The 22,406-nt window shown below is 42.6% G+C and overlaps 1 protein-coding gene across 1 annotated transcript in view; it reads right to left on the bottom strand.

Annotated features, from left to right (window-relative positions):
- Positions 1 to 22,327, bottom strand: part of LOC311129775 (motile sperm domain-containing protein 2-like) — a 28,000-nt gene extending 5,673 nt beyond the window's left edge. The window contains exons 1-14 of the mRNA XM_084162214.1: positions 21,808 to 22,327; positions 21,643 to 21,700; positions 20,742 to 20,894; positions 19,397 to 19,483; positions 19,061 to 19,215; positions 17,276 to 17,336; positions 16,997 to 17,035; positions 15,284 to 15,408; positions 14,518 to 14,688; positions 8,762 to 8,883; positions 1,757 to 1,850; positions 1,529 to 1,625; positions 645 to 774; positions 281 to 389 (exon numbers count right to left, since the gene is read on the bottom strand). Coding sequence (XP_084018340.1) covers positions 281 to 389; positions 645 to 774; positions 1,529 to 1,625; positions 1,757 to 1,850; positions 8,762 to 8,883; positions 14,518 to 14,688; positions 15,284 to 15,408; positions 16,997 to 17,035; positions 17,276 to 17,336; positions 19,061 to 19,215; positions 19,397 to 19,483; positions 20,742 to 20,894; positions 21,643 to 21,700; positions 21,808 to 21,840 — 1,434 coding nt within the window. The 5' untranslated portion in view covers positions 21,841 to 22,327. The remainder of the gene's footprint in view (positions 1 to 280; positions 390 to 644; positions 775 to 1,528; positions 1,626 to 1,756; positions 1,851 to 8,761; positions 8,884 to 14,517; positions 14,689 to 15,283; positions 15,409 to 16,996; positions 17,036 to 17,275; positions 17,337 to 19,060; positions 19,216 to 19,396; positions 19,484 to 20,741; positions 20,895 to 21,642; positions 21,701 to 21,807) is intronic.
- Between the last annotated feature and the right edge of the window lie 79 nt (positions 22,328 to 22,406).

Below are 22,406 nucleotides of genomic sequence, written 5' to 3'. Positions count from 1 at the left end.
AATATTACTTCTGAACTAATTTAGGCTTGCCTAAACAAACAGGGTGAATATTTTAGTTATTAAATTTTTATTAATACAAAAAAAAGATAATTTTCACTTTGACATTACAGACTATTTTGTGTAGATCAATGACATTGTTTGTACAATTAAATCTATTTCAATCCCACTTTGTAACGCAACAAAATGTGAAAAAAGTTCAAGGGGGTGTAGACTTTCTATAGGCACTGTATAGGTTCATATAGTATTGTGGGTGGAGGTGTATATTCCAATCAGAGCTCACCGTTGTGTGCAGGTCTGGGTGGCCATTGGCTCCTCCTTCCACGGGGTTGTTACAGCCACTCGGATAGCTCAGAATGGGCTTAGTGCTCTCCAGGACGTGACATCGTAATCTACAGGAAGGACAGGAGACAGTCATGTCAGAAAGGGCCGGGGAGAGGGGATTATCAGCCTGCTAGGTCACTGACATTCACTAGCCATGCTGAGGCAATCTGTGATGTACACTGGAAGACCACGATGGGTTAAGTCAATCAAAGTTATCTTGAGGTCATTATAGATTTTGATAGTGGCATATCAATGACTTGGATAAAAAAACGTATTCACATATTCCCATTCCCGTTCATGATGAGACATTGATGGTGATGTACCTGTGATCCATGATCTTGGTTTTGGGCACGTCCTTCCAGAACTGAGCGAGCTCTGGTGATCCAGTACCAGCGTTCTGCTCCATCTCAGCAGCCATGACCAGGAAGCGGTCCTGCAGAGACGCCTGGTAGCCTGCATAAACACATCCAGGGCACTCGTTCTCTCATTGAACTCTGAATGATATTTAATCTCTGTATATTGTTCAGTTTATGTCTCTAGAGTCCTACATATGGATGGGATCACCCCACTGCTGTCACCATCAAAGACTCAGAGATAGAAATGAAAGAGCTGACTCATTTACAGAAACAGTGAGGGTTCTTATCCATTAGAGCTAAGTGAACAAGATGGAAGTGATAGATGGCGGCTCCCAAACATGTAATTCATGAGTTTCAAAGTTAAAACCCAGAGAGAGAGAAGAAAATCCTCAAACTTTGGAATAGTGCCAGAATTCAAATCTTCAAAAAACCCATGTCTAGTACATCAGAAGCCATGATTGACATTTCCATGCTTGAAGGCCTCTGAACTTCTTATCAGCCAAGTCCCTGCATCCCAACTCAATGTTGGTCTCAAGTGATTGACGGAAAAACATTGACCTTAGGGGTTTCAGCCTTCCAGGAGAGTACTGAGACTGGCTCAATAAAGTTAATTTACCCTCTTAGATTTCTGAAAGCCTCGGTTTAGGGGAAGATAAGAGATTATTATTTTATCACTCTTAAAATATGTATGTCGGGCAAAAGAAAGCTGCACTCTGTCAGCACTTTCCAAAGCGAATAGACTGGACCTTTTGATTATTCTGAAGTTTCTGCGGGAACATTTGGAAACATCCAAAGGAAGAAGTAGGTAAGAGGAGGAGAGAGAGTGCAGAGAGATAAGTTCAGTACTCTACCGCCATGTAAAGACACCACTATATCCACAGACGCTCCCGGTTCACAGCTGCTGTTGCTGGGCTTCACTCTGTACTTCTCAGGTGCTGTGGTTCGTACCTGTAGAGGGACACACACAGGTCAGCTTGGAGACTGACAACACCATTGTGTATTTTGTGCAAATGCACACCACTGTGTATCAAACACACACACACACAAACAGAAACACGCACACTGGGGCATGTACACACCTTGAAGGCCACTTGATTCTTGGAAATATTATCGAGGATGATAAGACACTTCCTCTCCGACTCTTTGGTGCCAAAGCTCAGCTCCTCTGCTGGACTGGAAGAAAGTGAAAAGACGTCACATTTTACAGAAGAAACAGCACATGAAGAAGGCGGCTACGACTGAATTTGTGTCTAACTAAATAAATGAATGTATTTTTCTTTAAGCCATTGGCCACAATTGCTATCTGGGTGTTCAAAACAACCCAATACATCTGTTAAAAGTGGATAGCAACAGTAGCTTGCTTTACAGCGTGCTGTTGTTGTTCCTCTCTGTGATATCTTAGCTTTATCGATCTGTTTGGCTAAGCATCGTGAGTTTAGATGAAGATGTTGCTTCCTGAGAGTGATTGTAGTATGATTACCCAGGGACGTGTAGCTTCCGTTAGTTTCTGTTGTTACACATTTACTAAACAGCTGCTGTACCACCATCTAGCTCAATATTCTTAGCTAACACATTGCAGATTATGTCCATCTGTGCAGGCATGTGGATTAATGTTTTTTAACCTTTGTGTAAACAAAAAGCCTTGTATCCTACAGAGATGCTGAAACCAGTGTGTGTGTGTATCTGCCATTTATCAGAATTATATTCTTCTCTCAACATAAGGAGAGCCTTGATTGACGTCAACATGTTCTTCAGCATATTTTTAAAGGAGGTTCTTTCCAGAGAAATAGCGCCTGACTGTATGTTCCTCTGGGCCAAACCCTCAGTCTCTGATGTGCTGTGTCTCCTCCTGACCCATATGGAGCTGTCTGTCAGGCCCCTGGGTACTAGGCTGGCTCTAGCCTAGCAGCCGTAGCTGAACCCATTAATGGAGAACATGGAGAATTACACCACATTATTAGCCAGGTTTAGGGTGAAAACTTCTATGATCAGGGTGAAAACATCTGTGATCTGGCATCAAAGCTATGAAATCTGGAGCAGCAGAGCAAAAAATCCATGGCCTGAGAAAGTAACCACGAGGTGCTCTGATTCGCTCTTCAACACTCAGCACACCCCATTCCCCCTCCTCTCCCTAACACGCCCGCCCCAGACTGCTTAAACAGGCTCAGGTTTAAGGGACATTTCTGTAATTGGATAATTCAGCCTCAGTGAACACTTCTCCAAAGCAGTGCTGTGGACTCCTGCTGGCCTGCTACAGTACCTACTGAAAACTCAGTGATATGGCCAACAGGATTAAAATCCCTGTCTAGCACACATAATCAAATCAAATTGTATTTGTCACATGTGCCAAATACAACAGGTGTAGACCTTACAGTGAAATGCTTACAAGCCCTTAACCAACAATGCAGTTTTCAGAAAAATAAGTGTTAAGAAAAATATTTACTAAATAAACTAAAGTAAAAAATAAAACCGCAACAATAAAATAATGAGGCTATATACTGAGGGTACCGGTACCGAGTCAATGTGCGGGGGTACAGGTTAGTCGAGGTAATGTAGGTAGGGGTAAAGTGACTATGCATAGATAATAGATAATAAACAGCAAGTAGCAGCAGCGTAACAAAAGACAGGGGGGGCGGTCAATGCAAATAGTCTGGGTAGCCATTTGATTAGCTGTTCAGCAGTCTTATGGCTTAGGGGTAGAAGCTGTTAAGAAGCTTTTTGGACCTAGACTTGGCGCTCCGGTACCACTTGCCCTGCGGTAGCAGAGAGAACCGTCTATGACTAGGTTGGCTGGAGTCTTTAGCAATTTTTAGGGCCTTCCTCTGACACCACCTGGTATAGAGGTCCTGGATGGCAGGAAGCTTGGCCCCAGTGATGTACTGGGCCGTACGCACTACCCTCTGTAGCGCCTTGCGGTCGGAGGCCGAGCAGTTGCCATACCAGACAGTGATGCAACCAGTCAGGATGCTCTCGATGGTGCAGCTGTATAACTTTTTGAGGGTCTGAGGACCCATTCCAAGTCTTTTCAGTCTCCTGAGGGGGAATAGGCCCTCCTTTTCCTGTAGTCCACGATCATCTCCTTTGTCTTGATCACATTGAGGGAGAGGTTGTTGTCCTCGCACCACACTTCCAGGTCTCTGACCTCCTCCCTATAGGCTGTCTCATCGTTGTCGGTGATCAGGCCTACCACCGTTGTGTCGTCGGCAAACTTAATGATGGTGTTGGAGTCGTGCTTGGCCACGCAGTCATGGGTGAACAGGGAGTACAGGAGGACTAAGCACACACCCCTGAGGGGCCCCCGTGTTGAGGATCAGCGTGGCAGATGTGTTGTTGCCTACCCTTACCAACTGGGGGCATCCTGTCAGGAAGACCAGGATCCAGTTGCAGAGGGAGGTGTTTAGTCCCAGAGTCCTTAGCTTAGTGATGAGCTTTGAGGGCACTATGGTTTTGAACGCTGAGCTGTAGTCAATGAACAGCATTCTCACGTAGGTGTTCCTTTTGTCCAGGTGGGAAAGGGCAGTGTTGAGTGCAATAGAGATTGCGTCATCTGTGGATCTGTTGGGGCAATATGCAAATTAAAGTGGGTCTAGGGTTTCTGGGATGATGGTGTTGATGTGAGCCATGACCAGCCTTTCAAAGCACTTCATGGCTACAGACGTGAGTGCTACGGGTCAGTAGTCATTTAGGCATTTTACATTGGTGTTCTTGGGCACAGTGTGGTCTGCTTGAAATATGTAGGTATTACAGACTCGGTCAGGGACAGGTTGAAAATGTCAGTAAAGACACTTGCCAGTTGGTCAGCACATGCTCGGAGTACACGTCCTGGTAATCCGTCTGGCCCTGCGGTCTTGTGAATGTTGAAGGTTTTACTCACATTGGCTACGGCGAGCATGATCACACAGTCGTCCGGAATAGCTGGTGCTCTCATGCATGCTTCAGTGTTGCTTGCCTCGAAGCGCGCATAGAAATCATTTAGCTCGTCTGGTAGGTTGTGTCACTGGGCAGCTCGCGGCTGGGCTTCCCTTTGTACATTTACATTTACATAATTTAGCAGACACTCTTATCCAGAGCGACTTACAAATTGGAGACTGTAATTGCTTGCAAGCACCGCCACATAGACAGCTACGAAAAATATAGATGAAAACTCTCTTGGTAAATAGTGTGGTTTACAGCTTATCATGAGATACCTCAGGCGAGCAAAACCTCGAGATATTGACAAATAGACACAGACCGCCACCCCTTGTCTTATCGGAGGCAGCTGTTCTGTCTTGCCGATGCACGGAAAAACCAGCCAACTGTATATTATCCATGTCGTCGTTCAGCCACAACTTGGTGAAACATAAGATATTACAGTTTTTAATGTCCCGTTGGTAGGATAGTCTTGAACGGAGCTCATCCAGTTTATTTTCCAATGATTGCACGTTGGCCAATAGGCCGGATGGTAGAGGCGGGTTACCCACTCGCCGACAAATTCTCACAAGGCACCCGGAACTGCGTCCCCTGTATCGGCGTCTTCTCTTCATGCGAATGACGGGGATTTGGGCCTGGTCGGGTATCTGGAGTAAATCCTTCGCGTCCGACTCGTTAAAGAAAAAATCTTCGTCCAGTTCGAGGTGAGTAATCGCTGTTCTGATATCCAGAAGCTCTTTTCGGTCATAACAGATGGTAGCGTCAACATTATGTACAAAATAAGTTACAAACAAAATAGCACAATTGGTTAGGAGCCCGTAAAACGGCAGCCATCTCCTCCGGCGCCATTCTTTAAAGTCTCTCACTGTAAATTCCATAGGCTACGGCTCCTCTAAACAACAGATTGTTCCAACTTCCTTCCTCTCCACATCCTCCTGTGTTTGTTCTTTGCCCCAGTAAAGTGTTGAGGAGCACAGTGCTCCCCTGGGCCCAGAATGACTCTCTAGACTCCAGGAAATCTTTTGACAAACATATTCAGAATATCAAAGCCTCCCCTCTCATGCCCCTCCCACTGCGTTCTGCCTTCCTTGTGGTCTCACTGGAATCAGGACTAACACAGCTCAGAGACATAATTGCACTTAAGGCTCATAAAAATCTGTTTATCACTAATACGTAGCCCTGAGCTGTCAAATCTCACATCAAAGAGTCAGCTCTCCAAAAAAACTGAACTAGACGGAAATGACTCGGGGAAAGAATACTCTGATTTGACATTAAAATAGCCATCAATGGAGGTAGCTCACAAGTACTGTACCTGAAGTCAACCTCAACTTAACAATGGCACCCCATACGGATCACCTTAAGTCAACACATTCTTATAAATAAAATAGAACACTGAAGAATGCCACTCTATAATCAACCTCAAGGTAAATGGATACATCAGCTTCATCACAAAAAAATCATCACAGTAAAATTAGGTAACAGAATGACCTTGAACTATGTTTTGCACAAAAGTGTCCCTCGATCACTAATGCAACATTCATTTAGCCATCCAATTTGCATGATGGGGACTACAGGCTGCTCCTTGGTCAATATGGGCAGTAATCAACGGAATGATCAATCAATTAATTCCATTGATTAGCACAGCACAGTAATTAACTGCACCAACTGATTTCCACTCAATGCACCATTGATCGCAGGCATCCTTTATTTCTGTTCAGATACAAGATCAATCGATCCGTCCAGGTACAAACATATCGATATCTTGCTCTGGGCTTGAGTGTATATCAATGATGTCACTCTTGCTGCTGGTGATTCTCAGATCCACCTCTACGCAGACAACACCATTTTGTATACATCTGGCCCTTCATTGGACACTGTGTTAACAAACCTCCAAACGAGCTTCAATGCCATACAACACTCCTTCCGTAGCCTCCAACTGCTCTTAAACACAAGTAAAACTAAATGCATGCTCTTCAATCGAACGCTGCTGGCACCCGCCCACCTGACTAGAATCACTACTCTCGACGGGTCTGACCTAGACTATGTGGACAACTACAAATACCTAGGTGTCTGGTTAGACTGTAAACTCTCCTTCCAGACTCACATTAAGCATCTCCAATCCAAAGTTAAATCTAGAATCGGCTTCCTATTTCGCAACAAAGCCTCCTTCACTCATGCTGCCAAACATGCCCTCGTAAAACTGACTATCCTACCGATCCTTGACTTCGGCGATGTCATTTACAAAATAGCCTCCAAAACTCTACTCAGCAAATTGGATGTAGTCTATCACAGTGCCATCCGTTTTGTCACCAAAGCCCCATATACTACCCACCACTGTGACCTGTACGCTCTTGTTGGCTGGTCCTCACTACATATTCGTCGCCAAACCCACTGGCTCCAGGCCATCTATAAATCACTGCTAGGCAAATCTCCGCCTTATCTTAGCTCATTGGTCACCATAGCAACACCCACCCGTAGTATGCGCTCCAGCAGGTATATCTCACTGGTCATCCCCAAAAAGCCAACACCTCCTTTGGCCGCCATTCCTTCCAGTTCTCTGCTGCCAATGACTGGAACGAACTGCAAAAATCTCTGAAGCTGGAGACTCTTATCTCCCTCACTAACTTTAAGCATCAGTTTTCAGAGCACCTTACCGATCACTGCACCTGTACACAGCCCATCTGAAATTAGCCCACCCAACTACCTCATCCCCATATTGTTATTTATTTTGCTCATTTGCACCCCAGTATCTCTATTTGCACATCATCTCTTGCACATCTATCATTCCAGTGTTAATACTAATTGTAATTATTTTGCACTATGGCCTATTTATTGCCTTACCTCCATAACTTGCTACATTTGCACACACTGTATATATATTTTCTGTTGTATTTTTTACTTTATGTTTTGTTTTACCCCATATGTAACTCTGTGTTGTTGTTTTTATCGCACTGCTTTGCTTTATCTTGGCCAGGTCGCAGTTGTAAATGAGAACTTGTTCTCAACTGGCTTACCTGGTTAAATAAAATAAAATAAAAAAATTCATCCTAAACTCTACAACCCATTCAAATCTGCCCATGTGGATAAGGATTAGCTATAGCCTAGTCACTGTGCTATCAGTCCTGCTATTCTTTAAGCGTTGAGTGCAGCTGAGAGATATGCTGAATTCTAGGAACTCTTGTATATCTGCAACTATTGGATAAACAATATTGTGTAAATTCCACCCAGAAGGCAAGGTGAAATAATTACCATATTGCTTATACTATTCTGATCCTTTCAGCGATACAGGAGTACCTAGTGTCTCCTATCATGGTCCAAACACACCAAGACAGTCGTGAAGAGGGCACGACAAAGCCTATTCCCCCTCAGGAGACTAAAAAGATTTGGCATGGGTCCTCAGATCCTCAAAAAATTCTACAGCTGCACCATCGAGAGCATCCTGACTGGTTGCATCACCGCCTGGTATGGCAACTGCTTGGCCTCTGACCGCAAGGCACTACAGAGGGTAGTGCGTACGGCCCAGTACATCACTGGGGCAAAGCTTCCTGCCATCCAGGACCTCTATACCAGGCGGTGTCAGAGGAAGGCCCTCAAAATTGTCAAAGACTCCAGCCACCCTAGTCATAGACTGTTCTCTCTGCTACCGCACGGCAAGCGGTACCGGAGTGCCAAGTCTAGGTCCAAAAGACTTCTCAACAGCTTCTACCCCCAAGCCATAAGACTCCTGAACAGCTAATCATGGCTACCCGGACTATTTGCACTGCCCCCCCACCCCATCCTTTTTACGCTGCTGCTACTCTGTTAAGTATTTATGCATAGTCACTTTAACTCTACCCACATGTACATATTACCTCAACTAGCCGGTGCCCCTGCACATTGACTCTGCAACGGTACCCCCCTGTATATATAGCCTCCCTACTGTCACTTTATTTTACTTCTGCTCTTTTTTTCTCAACACTTTTTTTGTTGTTGTTTTATTCTTACTTTTTTTGTTTAAAATAAATGCACTGTTGGTTAAGGGCTGTAAGTAAGCATTTCACTGTAATGTCTGCACCTGTTGTATTCGGCGCATGTGACCAATACAATTTGATTTGATTTGATTTAGTGAGTAGGGTTTGATTTGGTATTCAGAAAGAGATGACTAAGAGAGGGAGCTCTGAGAGAGGGTTGAATACCTGACGTGTAGAAGAGGGCCCTTGAATGTGGTCAGTGGCTTCCTGGCTCCCTTCGTCCGACAGTCTCCTTTGTCATTGTCATCCAGCTTCAGACTGCTCTGACTCTCCTCAGAGAAATACACCTGAAACACCACAACAGTTGCTTCATGAGACAAGTGCTTTGTTTGGAGAGGTGTTCTAAAGATACAAATTCTCATAAGTAATATTTATTCATTTATAAATAATAGTATTAAATGCTGAACTATAGTCTATTTCAAATTATATCAGTTAAAAATAGGGAGTGTGTGTGTGACAGGTCATTTCATAATCAACACATCAATCCCCATGACAACCCCTGAACCTTGTTCACAATACAGTGAGGCAATAAGAAGAGGAACCCTACAAACATATGTCCTGCGAGAACACATGGTCCCATGACAATGGCCAGTCAGCACTTTCACTTCACTAACCGTAAACTTTCGCCCACATCCAACTCCCTCCCTCATACACCCACCCACACAATGAGTTCACAAGAGCGCAGAACAGCCGATATAAAAACACATGGTTTGTTCAACGTTGGCAGAAAGTTGGGGAAAGACAGATGAAAGGTCAGTTGTGGTGGGACGAGCGTCATTTGGCCCCTATACCATATTGACCAAGGCCAGTCCCACAGCTTGTGTGAACCAGATGGGAGATAGGGAGAGCAGCAGGAGAGAGAGAGAATGTGATAGGATGAGAGAGCTGGAGGAGAGGTGACTGGGGTCTGCCTGTGATCCGTGTACAAGCACTAATGAGTCAGATGGGGAGTGTGTCTTCTACTGTGATAAGCAACACACACAGCTCCAACTTCAGCAGGCCGCTGCGACACACACAGATGACACAATAAAGACATTAAGAGACACTTACCGAGCTGCTTCTGAAATGTCTATTTTTATTCAGTGTTCAAATCAAGTGCAATACACAACTGAGTAAGATATAATGGGGATTAATTAGCTACTGTTGAAATGTACATGAGCATAATTGACTGGCATAGACTGATTTATTGATTAAATAAATAAAAACTACAGCATTTCCATTGATTAAATAGACTATCAAATAATTGCATAAAAGTTAAAATCATAACAAAATCAATTGTTAATCAAACATTACTAGTGAAAAACAAATGTTCCATTTATCATTGTGGTTAATCAAAACCAGGATCAAAATACTCTTGTTAAAAACACAGTATTGAGTTAAGATTGAGATTAATCCTACTGACTAAAATTTGAAAATCACCTAAACAAAATTGCACAGGATCAGGAATAAACATCCGGATCGATAACTTTAGAAAAACTGGGCCCTGGAGTGGTTATTGACAGTAAGGCACAATACAGATGAATTTTTAAAAGGTGCTCTCTCGTTGTTTGAAAAGGTGTCGATACACAGAGGTAGGTCTTGCAATTACAGGTATATCTGGCATAAGAAAAGTGAAAATATGCTAACATGAGTGCTGGTGGTAGTAAGAGTGTAGAATACTCTTTCCCTAGTATTATAAACATTGAGTACATTCATCATTATAATACAAGTTAATTTGAAATGAACAGAACAGTAATGATATAATACAGTATGCTTTTGGATTAAAAGGTCAGTACAACATACTTGGCACATTTGCTTTCCTTTCACTACAGAAACACAATTTCCCTAATGTTATATTAAGTAAGATAAAATACCCAAGTTGGATAAAATAACACCATGTTATAAAGCTGGTCACTGGGACAGACATCAAGGTTGGCGAACTTTTCTTCTTTTATGATGCAGTATTGTGAGTAATGTATCCGATAGCCTACTTGATTGGCTATGAATCTCTTCAAAAACGTAATCAAATTCCAAATCATCTCACTGAGTCCAAAAAGTGCAACACATTGTAGGGGTGAAATTTGAAATGTTTGATCCAGGTCCATTTTGGATTCAATCAAAGGCTAAATGTGTCGATGATGGTGATTAGATTGCGAGGGTGCCGTACTCACACATTCTACATGAGTAAAACCCTCAGACTGCCCTTTCAGACGGCAGAACTCTCCAGGACTCAGTGCTTCTGCTGGTGAGGCTAAGAGCATAAAATGCCTTACCAAGACCAGCCCTTGGTTCAAAACAGAGAGAAAGGCAATTAGCTGATTGCTCTGCGAAGCTACTGTATCAACACACTGTTGAGACTCACAGGTATTGATTCAGGAGGGAGGACAATGTTTATGTAGAGAGAGGAGCAGCAAACATGATCATGACAGTGGAATGTGTGCAGACAGACAAGCTGTAAGCAATGGGTATCATGATTGGAGTTAGGACCCTAACCTTAATCACAGCAAACCAAGAGATTAGCCTATAGCCTATGTAAATCATTAGTCAGAGGCAACAAAGACCACATTGTGCTCACTCACGCGTATAAATGGGCTCATTCACATACCACTCAATCTCACATAGGCCTACACACAAAACCATACACACTTGATAAGGCTCAGGTTCTGGTTTGTCAAACTGATTTATCATCATCAATTCCAAGTCTATGCTATGAGTTGGTCTATTAGCTAACAGACATTCCCTGATCATGTCAAAATAACTACACAGGCTGAACCTGAACCATACACCAACCATACCGTTCCCTCTGGGGTTGCGCAAGGCAGGCTGACCCTCCCTGACCATAAATACATAGCTACACTCCAAGGCCACAGCAGTGTTACAACACCGTCAGCAGGCCTTTCCAAGGACAGGGGTTGTGTGTGAATTATTGGTCCTTGCTATCCGGGATTCTTGGGACCTCCCTACCCCACTGAAGTTGACATTTTAAATGGTTAAGGTTAGGTAAGGGTTATGGTTGAAGTTAGGGTAGGGGTTAAGGTTAGGGTAGGGATGTCCCAAGGATTCTGGATACCACTAACCAAAGTATTTACAGACTAATTTGCATATCTCCATTTTGTAAATCTAAATCTGTTGTGCATGACTAAGGTGGTCTTAATTTACAATGGGGGCTTCGCCGCTTTAGGCTCCAGGCACTTAAGAGGCTCATACGAGCAGCTTTGTGACGCGTAGCTGACGGGGCCACTCTGGAGCGTAGGTCTGTGTATCTGCGTGTACGCACGTGTGTGTGTGTGTATATGTACAGAGTCCCCTGTGAGCTACGACAGTGGTGCAGATTACCCAAACGGCTTACATATAGGGTTGGGTGATCTCCAGATTTTCATACTGTAATACCGTTTCTGTACCATACCGGGGTATACTGTATTACCGGAAGTGCACACAAGGGGCGCAATAAAAAATATATATAATAATTTAGGCAACAGGGATCTTGATCCAGGAGGGGATTGAATGTCTCTGCTGTAACCATGAAGCTTGATCTTGACATCTAGAGTTGCAAAGAAAAAGCCATATCTCAGACTGGCTAATAGGGCCTCCCGAGTGGCGCAGTGGTCTAAGGCACTGCATCGCAGTGCTAGCTGTGCCACTAGAGATTGTGGTTTGCGACCGGCCGTGACCGGGAGACCCATGGGGCGGCGCACAATTGACCCAGCGTTGTCCAGGGTAGGGGAGGGAATGGCCGGCAGGGATGTAGCTCAGTTGGTAGAGGGTTGTGGGTTCGATTCCCACGGGGGGCCAGTATAAAAAATTTAATAAAATAATGAATGCACTCACTAACTGTAAGTTGCTCTGGATAAGAGCATCTGCTAAATGACTAAAATAAAAAAATTAACACAAAATAATAATTAATAATTAATCAAAACTAAAAAAACTTTACAAAAATGATTAAGATGGGCAGTCTGAGATATGGCTTTTTCTTTGCAACTCTGCCTAGAAGGTCAGCATCCCGGAGTCGCCTTTTCACTGTTGACGTTGAGACTGGTGTTTTGCGGGTACTAGTTAATGAAGCTGCCAGTTGAGGACCTGTGAGGCGTCTGTTTCTCAAACTAGACACTCTAATGTATTTGTCCTCTTGCTCAGTTGTGCACCGGGACCTCCCACTCCTCTTTCTATTCTGGTTAGAGCCAGTTTGCGCTGTTCTGTGAATGGAGTAGTACACAGCGTTGTACGAGATCTTCAGTTTCTTGGCAATTTCTGGCATGGAATAGCCTTCATTTCTAAGAACAAGAATAGACTGACGAGTTTCAGAAGAAAGTTATTTGTTTCTGGCCATTTTGAGCCTGTAATCGAACCCACAATTGCTGATGCTCCAGATACTCAACTAGTCTCAAGAAGGCCAGGTTTATTGCTTCTTTAAATCAGCACAACAGTTTTCAGCTGTGCTAACATAATTGCAAAAAAGGTTTTCTAATGATCAATTAGCCGTTTAAAATGATAAACTTGGATTAGCAAACACAACGTGCCATTGGAACACAGGCTGATAATGGGCCTCTGTACGCCTATGTAGATATTCCATTAAAAATCAGCAGTTTCCAGCTACAATAGCCATTTACAACATTAACAATGTCTACACTGTATTTCTGATCAATTTGATGTTATTTTAAAATTGACAAAGAAATTGCTTTTCTTTCAAAAACAAGGAGATTTCTAAGTGACCCCAAACTTTTGAACGGTAGTGTATATATGACAGTAGCCTATATCATAGGCTACAATGTGTGTTTGTTTTGCTTGTCACACAAAGTAGAGGCTAAATAGATGGCGCTGTGGATGAACAGTGAAGACCCCTACGGGAAGAGGGAGAGAGGGGAATGTGTGCAGCATATACCAGTAATGATGTGCTGTCCATTGCTAGGGTGCAGCAGCCTGACGACAGCAGAGAGCACTAGATGGTGTCTGTGTGCAGGTGTGTTAAATCCTAGAGCTGCAGGTTGCCTCTGTGATGGGCCCTGGCTGCATGGGGGCCGGCTGGAGACAAAACCATTAGTGGCAACGCAAAAGAAAGTAGGCCCCGCGGGTGTATTCTGGGAACTGCTTTAAACACTGCTGTGAAGTCAGGTAAGCCGAACGACGCATGCGGGAAAAAGCGGTCTCTACCGCAGCTAGGAAGAGCTTCTTTGACGGCAGTCAGACTTAACACATTCTCAATAGCCTGATGAGAGGAGCCATGGGTTGAGTGAGGGAGACTGTAAGTGAGACCCAGAGAGTGGGACTGCGATGCGTGGGTACAGTCAGTCAGTCGACAGGAAGGATTAAGCTGCAGCTGGAGACATGGGGAGTCACCTTGACCGAGACAATGAGGAGGAGCTTAACAGCTGCCAAATCAGGGCATTAGCGCCTCAACCATTCACAGCTCTCTCCACAGAGGACCCCGATTACATACTGTAATCTCACACTAAACATTGAGAAATGAAAGGGTCTGGGAGTAAAACTGCACATCAAAGTGAGGAGGAACTCGACGGAACTTCTTCTAACGTCTTATTTGACTGCAGAGTGTGGACAGGGTGTGTTTAATGGTAATTAGAGCTAATGATGATGAGAAAATGTGTCTGCTGTTTCTAAGAGAGCCCCATGCAGGGTTAAACCGTGAGTAATTCAAGTTTAGCTCACTGCAAACTATATTCACTCTACAGTTAATGAGTAATAGCAGCAGCCTTAATCAGATTTAATGGCAGGCTACCTTAGAAACATGACAGACTATATTGTACTACTTCTAAAAATCAAATGGAAAAGTAATAGACTATTCAAGCCAGATAAGGAGTTTATATGCAGCCACAGCGTGAATATATCATGTGTTTGTACGTGTTGTTGTCATCTTCCTTGCTGTACCTACATTTAGAGTAACAGAAAATACCAGAGTTGGTAAATAAATAAAAGGGGAGGCTTTGTACCTTTTTGGGTTTGACAGCGACCTCGGAGCTAAAGCTTGACTCCAACTCCTTGCCCTCTGATTCACCCTCCTTGCTCTCGTTGTCATCCTCGCTGACGATTGGTCCATTCTCACAGATGGGTGTTTGGAAGTCATCGTCAGGAAGGGGGGGATAGCTGTATTTGAAGGGGTCCTGGAATTAAGTCAGAGATAGTATTACGTCAACCATCTGAAGTAATGTGATAATGGCCAAATATTGACTAGTCACAGGTTAGTCACATTTTCTCATGTAAAGTGAGCGAAGGAATAGAGTAAAACCTATAAAATGTTGACATTTGAAAATTGAATTTATCAGCTGAGATAGTAAGATGAAAATGTATGCAGCCAGGTAGATTTACATTTTAAATTTTTGTCATTTAGCAGACGCTCTTATCCAGAGCGACTTACAGTTAGTGAGTGCATACATTATTTTTTTATTTTTCATACTGACCCCCCGTGGGAATCGAACCCACAACCCTGGCGTTGCAAACGCCATGCTCTACCAACTGAGCTACATCCCTGCCGGCCATTCCCTCCCCTACCCTGGACGACGCTGGGCCAATTGTGCGCCGCCCCATGGGTCTCCCGGTCGCAGCCGGCCACGACAGAGCCTGGATTCAAACCAGGATCTCTAGTGGCACAGCTAGCACTGCGATGCAGTGCCTTAGACCACTGCGCCACTCGGGAGACATAGATAGATGGATAGCGTCACTGCCATCTTCAGTGAGGTGAATACTGCAGGTACATACCGTTCCATTCATGTGAAAAGGCAGGTACTCGGGGTCAATAAATGTCTGGATCTCGTTTTTGGATGCAAACTTGAGCTTGCTGATGGCTTCTGGACCCAACCATGTCTTCACAATCTTCCATGCAGCTGGGGAAAAAAACACATACAGTGGGGAGAACAAGTATTTGATACACTGCCGATTTCGCAGGTTTTCCTACTTACAAAGCATGTAGAGGTCTGTAATTTATATCATAGGTACACTTCAACTGTGAGAGACGGAATCTAAAACAAAAATCCAGAAAATCACATTGTATGATTTTTAAGTAATTAATTTGCATTTTATTGCATGACATAAGTATTTGATCACCTACCAACCAGTAAGAATTCCGGCTCTCACAGACCTGTTAGTTTTTCTTTAAGAAGCCCTCCTGTTCTCCACTCATTACCTTTATTAACTGCACCTGTTTGAACTCGTTACCTGTATAAAAGACACCTGTCCACACACTCAATCAAACAGACTCTAACCTCTCTACAATGGCCAAGACCAGAGAGCTGTGTAAGGACATCAGGGATAAAATTGTAGACCTGCACAAGGCTGGGATGGGCTACAGGACAATAGGCAAGCAGCTTGGTGAGAAGGCAACAACTGTTGGCGCAATTATTAGAAAATGGAAGAAGTTCAAGATGACGGTCAATCACCCTCGGTCTGGGGCTCCATGCAAGATCTCACCTCGTGGGGCATCAATGATCATGAGGAAGGTGAGGGATCAGCCCAGAACTACACGGCAGGACCTGGTCAATGTCCTGAAGAGAGCTGGGACTCTGATGAGACATGTGCTCTGATGAGACAAAAATAGAGCTTTTTGGTCTAAACTCCACTCGCCGTGTTTGGAGGAAGAAGAAGGATGAGTACAACCCCAAGAACACCATCCCAACCGTGAAGCATGGAGGTGGAAACATCATTCTTTGGGGATGCTTTTCTGCAAAGGGGACAGGACGACTGCACCGTATTGAAGGGAGGATGGATGGGGCCATGTATCGCGAGATCTTGGCCAACAACCTCCTTCCCTCAGTAAGAGCATTGAAGATGGGTCGTGGCTGGATCTTCCAGCATGACAACAACCCGAAACACACAGCCAGGGCAACTAAGGAGTAGCTCCGTAAGAGGCTTCTCAAGGTCCTGGAGTGGCCTAGCCAGTCTCCAGATCTGAACCCAATAGAACATCTTTAGAGGGAGCTGAAAGTCCGTATTGCCCAGCGACAGCCCCGAAACCTGAAGGATCTGGAGAAGGTCTGTATGGAGCAGTGGGCCAAAATCCCTGCTGCAGTGTGTGCAAACCTGGTCAAGACCTACAGGAAACGTATGATCTCTGTAATTGCAAACAAAGGTTTCTGTACCAAATATTAAGTTCTGCTTTTCTGATGTATCAAATAATTATGTCATGCAATAAAATGCAAATGAATTACTTAAAAACCATACAATGTGATTTTCTGGATTTTTGTTTTAGATTCCGTCTCTCATAGTTGAAGTGTAGCTATGATAAAAATTACAGACCTCTACATGCTTTGTAAGTAGGAAAACCTGCAAAATTGGCAGTGTATCAAATACTTGTTCTCCCCACTGTATGTCCCAACTACGATGTCCAAACTACGATGATTAGATTATCATAAAGACTGGTTCCTCATGGGCACTAACATTTCTATAGCAAATAAATTTAATAACTACATGACTCACCATTCATGATCCATGGCATGTCAACAATTATCATTTTGGCTGAAATGACAAGACAAAACCATAACTGAGGGGTGAAATGTCATAGACAATCTTGTAGCATTAGCCACAACACAGAATCATATGATTCCATGTACAGTTTTTTTAATAAATTTATTAAAACTAATTTCACACAATGTGTGTCAATGATAATACTAATTATGTAGGCCATCTGTGTCGCACAAAGTTGATTGATCAACCTGTGAATGAACTCCATATTGTTACACTTTTTTATATACTTACATAGAAACTTTGGATAATACACTTTGAAGCAATTAATGATATACTTCACAAAATCCATGTCCTGAAAAAGAAAAAAGAAAATGAATATGACTCAGAAAGTACAGTACTATACAGCCTCAAAGCAGGCTTTGACTAGAAAATACGTTTTATGGGCTTTCAATAGGGAAACTGTTTACTCAGCCGAAGATATTTACTGCCTCAAGCTGTGCAATGACCCAATTCACCACCATTGAAACGGTCACAAGTTCTACTGAACAGTGCTGTAGTCAATCCATTTCATACAATCAAACACCTTCCCTCAAATCAATCATATGAAATATAATTCAGGGAAAAACATATGAGACAAAAGTAAACTCAGCAAAAAAAGAAACGTCCCTTTTTCTGGTGGCCACACCAGATACTGACTGTTACTTTTGATTTTGACCCCCAGGGACACATTATTCCATTTATGTTAGTCACATGTCCGTGCAACTTGTTCAGTTTATGTCTCAGTTGTTGAATCTTGTTATGTTCATACAAATATTTACACATGTTAAGTTTGACAGTGAGAGGACGTTTCTTTTTTTGCTGAGTTTATGTGTGCACTGCCCATGGCACCCCATGAAACACCACATCTAAGGCAAAGGCTAGTCTACTTATATTACGCTGATTGTATTAATCACAGTATTTGCTGACACGTTGCAGTTTGGTTGTTTACTGTATGATTGAGGAACCTTGATCTTGATAAAAAGGTTGTATAAACTCGCTCTCCATATCAAGCCTTGGCTACGATAACTACGGACAGCTTTGAAACTCAAAGGTTTCCTTTTGGTGTGTGCAAATGTGTTCTCTAAACAAACCAATGCTATCTCTCCTGAGGCCTCTGAAACAAGGACAAAGGTTGAATTAATACAAACACACAAGACTACCGGTATCTAAAACTCTCCACAGTCAGTTGAATGGATTACAGCTACCTTTAAAAGCCTCCTTCATGAGAATTCACTCAGTCATGTTTGCATTACCATATTGGCCTATTATCGTCAGACAACACTATCAATCTACTCAGACCCTTAGGAGGAGCCTGTCTAGATCCCATGCCCTACAGACAGATTCATTTTCAGCCACTACACTCCCTAAGAAAGTTAATGAGATAACACTGCCTAGGCCTGTTCCAGCCCACACAGAGGGCTATTTCAGCAAACTTCATTAAGACTGCTTCCCAAACTGATCTACTAATCTACAAATTTCATATTTGGGATTTGTGAAGTTATTTATTCTCTCTCTGGCTCGTGTGTGTGTGTTTAATTGGGGCATTTCTCCAGGAGAGAGTTTGGCCTGTGAAGCGAGCTGGCTGACTGAGAGGAGAGTGCCTGCTGGGAGGCTCCGACAGAGACAAAGTCAGTCTATGGATTAGGCAATCAGTCGACTTGGATTGACCAAACGGATTTAAAGGTCACTTTAATCTCCAACGTGCTAAACACTGAAGAACATCAATCCCTTCAAATCCCCGGCTCAAACAGCAAGCAAAATTAGGATGCTCACCAGGGATTCAATGACACTCATAACCACGCACAGAGTTAGGCCACATCTTTTTGAAAAGGGGGCAAACATGTGAACCAAAATAAAGCCCTCCTTTAACCTATGTAGAGTGGATCAACAGTGACATTGATTGAAACCAGAGCTATTGACGTACTGTAGCCATGGATGAAATTACAGTGATTCTTCAAACACTATCAAATAATAAGGGCAGGTGACAAATACAAGAAAAGACTACAATGTTAATCAAACAGGTAAGTGTTCACTTACGATATTGCTGATCCCTGAATCGGCCATGTCGAACACAACAGTGAGTGGCATCCCTGGCTCTCTCTTAGCATAGCGCTCCAGCCAGAAGGCAACATACTTCTTCTTGTCCATAATGGTCTTTGCATCCTTGGTATGTAGCTTGACTTTGAACCAGACTGAAAACAGACAAAAGTATTGCATTCAATAATCTCAACATGTGGTAAACATATTATAGAACAATGGCTGAACATTTTCCGTATCCTTTTGTAAGGAGTATCAATATTGTGTCAGTGAGCAATTATTAGAGAGAAATCAATTATACATATGGTACCGTATGAGTATAATGAATCAACATACAGAGCTTGTTGCCTTCCTTGTCGTAGCCGTGGAGGAAGACAGCCCCCGTCTCAAACATCCACTTTGGAATGCTGCTCTCAGTGAGGTCTGAAATAAGACAAATCTTTCTCAGCCAAAAATCTAATAGAGCATTCAATAAGAAAGTTTCATAACATTAACAATTACTGGCCAAAATAATTATCTTAAAAAACCAAAGTATTCCTACCTCCTCTCCTCCATCCAAGACAGACAAAACTTGTCAACAAGGGACAATAACTCATATCAGATATCCAATTTCTGCATGACACCGATTTAACAAACTGACTGTTGTCTGCCTTAAAACCCTGTAATTGCATGAGTAAAATGCAGCAATTTATAAGTGAAACTTATAGAAGATAGTCCATCCGTACAGCCCGGAGACAACGAAGCCTTCTCTGAGAGAAGGCTATTTGTAAGTCGCTCTGGATAAGAGCGTCTGCTAAATGACGAAAATGTAAGAAGGCCAAGAATCTATCCGACATTGGCACACAAAGACAGCCCACCCCACCTCTTTTACACTGCTGCTATTCTCTGTTTATTATCTACGCATAGTCACTTTAATAACTCTACCTACATGTACATATTACCTAAATTACCTCAACTAACCGGTGCCCCCGCACATTGACTCGGTACCGGTACCCCCGTATATAGCCTCACTATTGTTATTTTTACTGCTGCTCTTTAATTATTTGTTACTTTTATTTCGTATTATTTTATATTGTAGTTTGTGATATTTTTGGGGTATTTTTTCTTAAAACTGCATTGTTGGTTAAGGGCTTGTAAGTAAGCATTTCACTGTAAGGTCTACACCTGTTGTATTCGGCGCATGTGACAAATACATTTTGATTTGATTAATCGTCAGAGTGTGGTGATGCTGATAGGCCTACATAAAAATGCTCTTTATAACTTGCCTGTATTTGAATATAGTTAGAACACCACTTTAGCAGGGTGTGAGAATGTGTGCTGTTCCTGTTTTCTACACTCAAACTTAAAAAGGATAAGTTAACTTTTTAAAACCAAATCTCTATATGATGCAAATGGCATGTTATAGAAGGGTCCAGACACTTTTTTTGTGATTTAACTTGGTTTTGAGGAACCTACCCCACTTGCGATACACTTCCTCATTTCTCGTTCTGCAGTATGGGGGCCGCAGATAAACATGAACAAAGGCTCCAAAAACACCCACATATGTCCTTTTAGAAACGGCAAAGCTCTCAGTATAGTGATGCAGGTCTTTAGATGTTGTACACATAAAATTGTGTCATTTCGAACATTTATATGCAACGTTAAATTAAATGTTGTTGTGACTCGATCCCAGTCTCCTCACCATTCAAACCAAATTCTTTCCTCCACAGGAAACTGTCGTCAATCATCTTCAAGGCATCGTCCACTGAGTATTGTCGCCATGTCAGGTATGCCTCCACCAGAGCGTCATCCTTCTGTATCCTGTCCACATCTCTGGAGTCATATTTGTCAGATTCTTTGAGGGATAGAGAAGTAAACAACTTACATTACTCATATATAAACTGAATACCTACTCCAACAACACACCTATGAGTTTGTTGCTTCTAACCTTTTACGACAAGACCCTACCATAGAGTGATGACAGCAATTAGCCTACTGTATGCAAAACAAAACAAGGGTACCTAGCTACTTCAGCTACCTCATTTACTAAATGTAGCTGTTTCTGAAACAAGTGTTCTGTCAAAGAGGGATTGGTCTTTCAAGAACGCTTATCAGGGGACTGAAAGGCATAGTATGGCAGTCTTCACTTCAAGTAGGCTACTCAAAATAACAGGCTTTTCTATTACAAAAAAACTAGTTTACATTATAATCATGGTGTGAACACAGACATGTCATTGCCAGTAGCCAAACCAATATCTATTCATCAATGAATTAATGTATCAGAACAATCTGTCAGACAACTGAATAGCTATGATGATGATGATTATGATCATTATTGTTTACAAGTGGCACATGACATGTGAACATATGGCAACAGGCAACTATTTCAAAAGTATTATCTGTTCCCAGTCAAATAGGTAGCTAACTAACGTTAACGAGCTAAGTAAACTAGATTGATGGACTGAAATCGAACAGCCAGCCCATAGCTGTCTGGCTTTTAGCTAACTTGTTAGCGAATGACGTTAGCTGTTACAGTAGCTAGATTATTGGGTGTTGTTGTGTCAAATGTTATTTTGCTAACTAGCCTGTTAGCATGCACTTACCTTGGACGTACTCATTCTTGAACTTCTGTCTTGTCTCCTCAATTTTCTTCTCAATGTCCTGTTGTAAGAGAGATAAGTTAGCCATGTGTAACGTTAATTCATCTTTTCATAACAAATAGCCAAGCAAAATATATGTATTCTTGCTCAAATAAGCTGGTGAGCTACCTGCTCTGATTCGAGCTGCCCAACTTCCGCCATGTTCAAGTGACTCTGTTCAAGTGACTGCTCCTGTGCTGGCTAGCGTGGCTACATGGAAGTTGATGGATGAATCAGTACTACCCAATGATATACAGTATATGTTGCCAATTAGGCTCTTGACTAGATCATCAAAGATATACATAAACGTAAGATATATCAGGTCCATATATGCAAATGTAAGGAACATTGCATGGGTTAATTACATCTTTATCAACGTAAGCATTGATGACAAAGCATGTAAAAAAAAAAAAAAAAATGTTTACACTTGGTGCTTTCAAGACAACAGGGAATTCGGAAAAACGAGGTCAAATCATGACGTCAGTGATCTTCAGGTTGAAAAGTCGGAGCTCTAGAAAGATGCCCGAGTTTCCGACTTGGAATTCCGAGTTGGATGACCTTTCAAAACGATATTTCCCAGTCGGAGCTCGTTTTTTTCCAGAGTTCCCAGTTGTTGTGAACGCACTGAAGTCGGAAATTTCCGACTTCCGAGTTACCAGTTGTTTTTGAACTGTACACGTGTATGTTGTTGGAGACGAGACTGGCTATCCCACAATGCAAAGTTTCTT

Source organism: Coregonus lavaretus, assembly GCF_964263955.1.
Source record: "Coregonus lavaretus genome assembly, chromosome: 5".
In the NCBI taxonomy this organism is placed as follows: Eukaryota; Metazoa; Chordata; class Actinopteri; order Salmoniformes; family Salmonidae; genus Coregonus; species Coregonus lavaretus.
The sequence above is the reverse complement of the archived record's forward strand: the minus strand, read 5'-3'. Positions and strand labels throughout refer to the sequence as shown.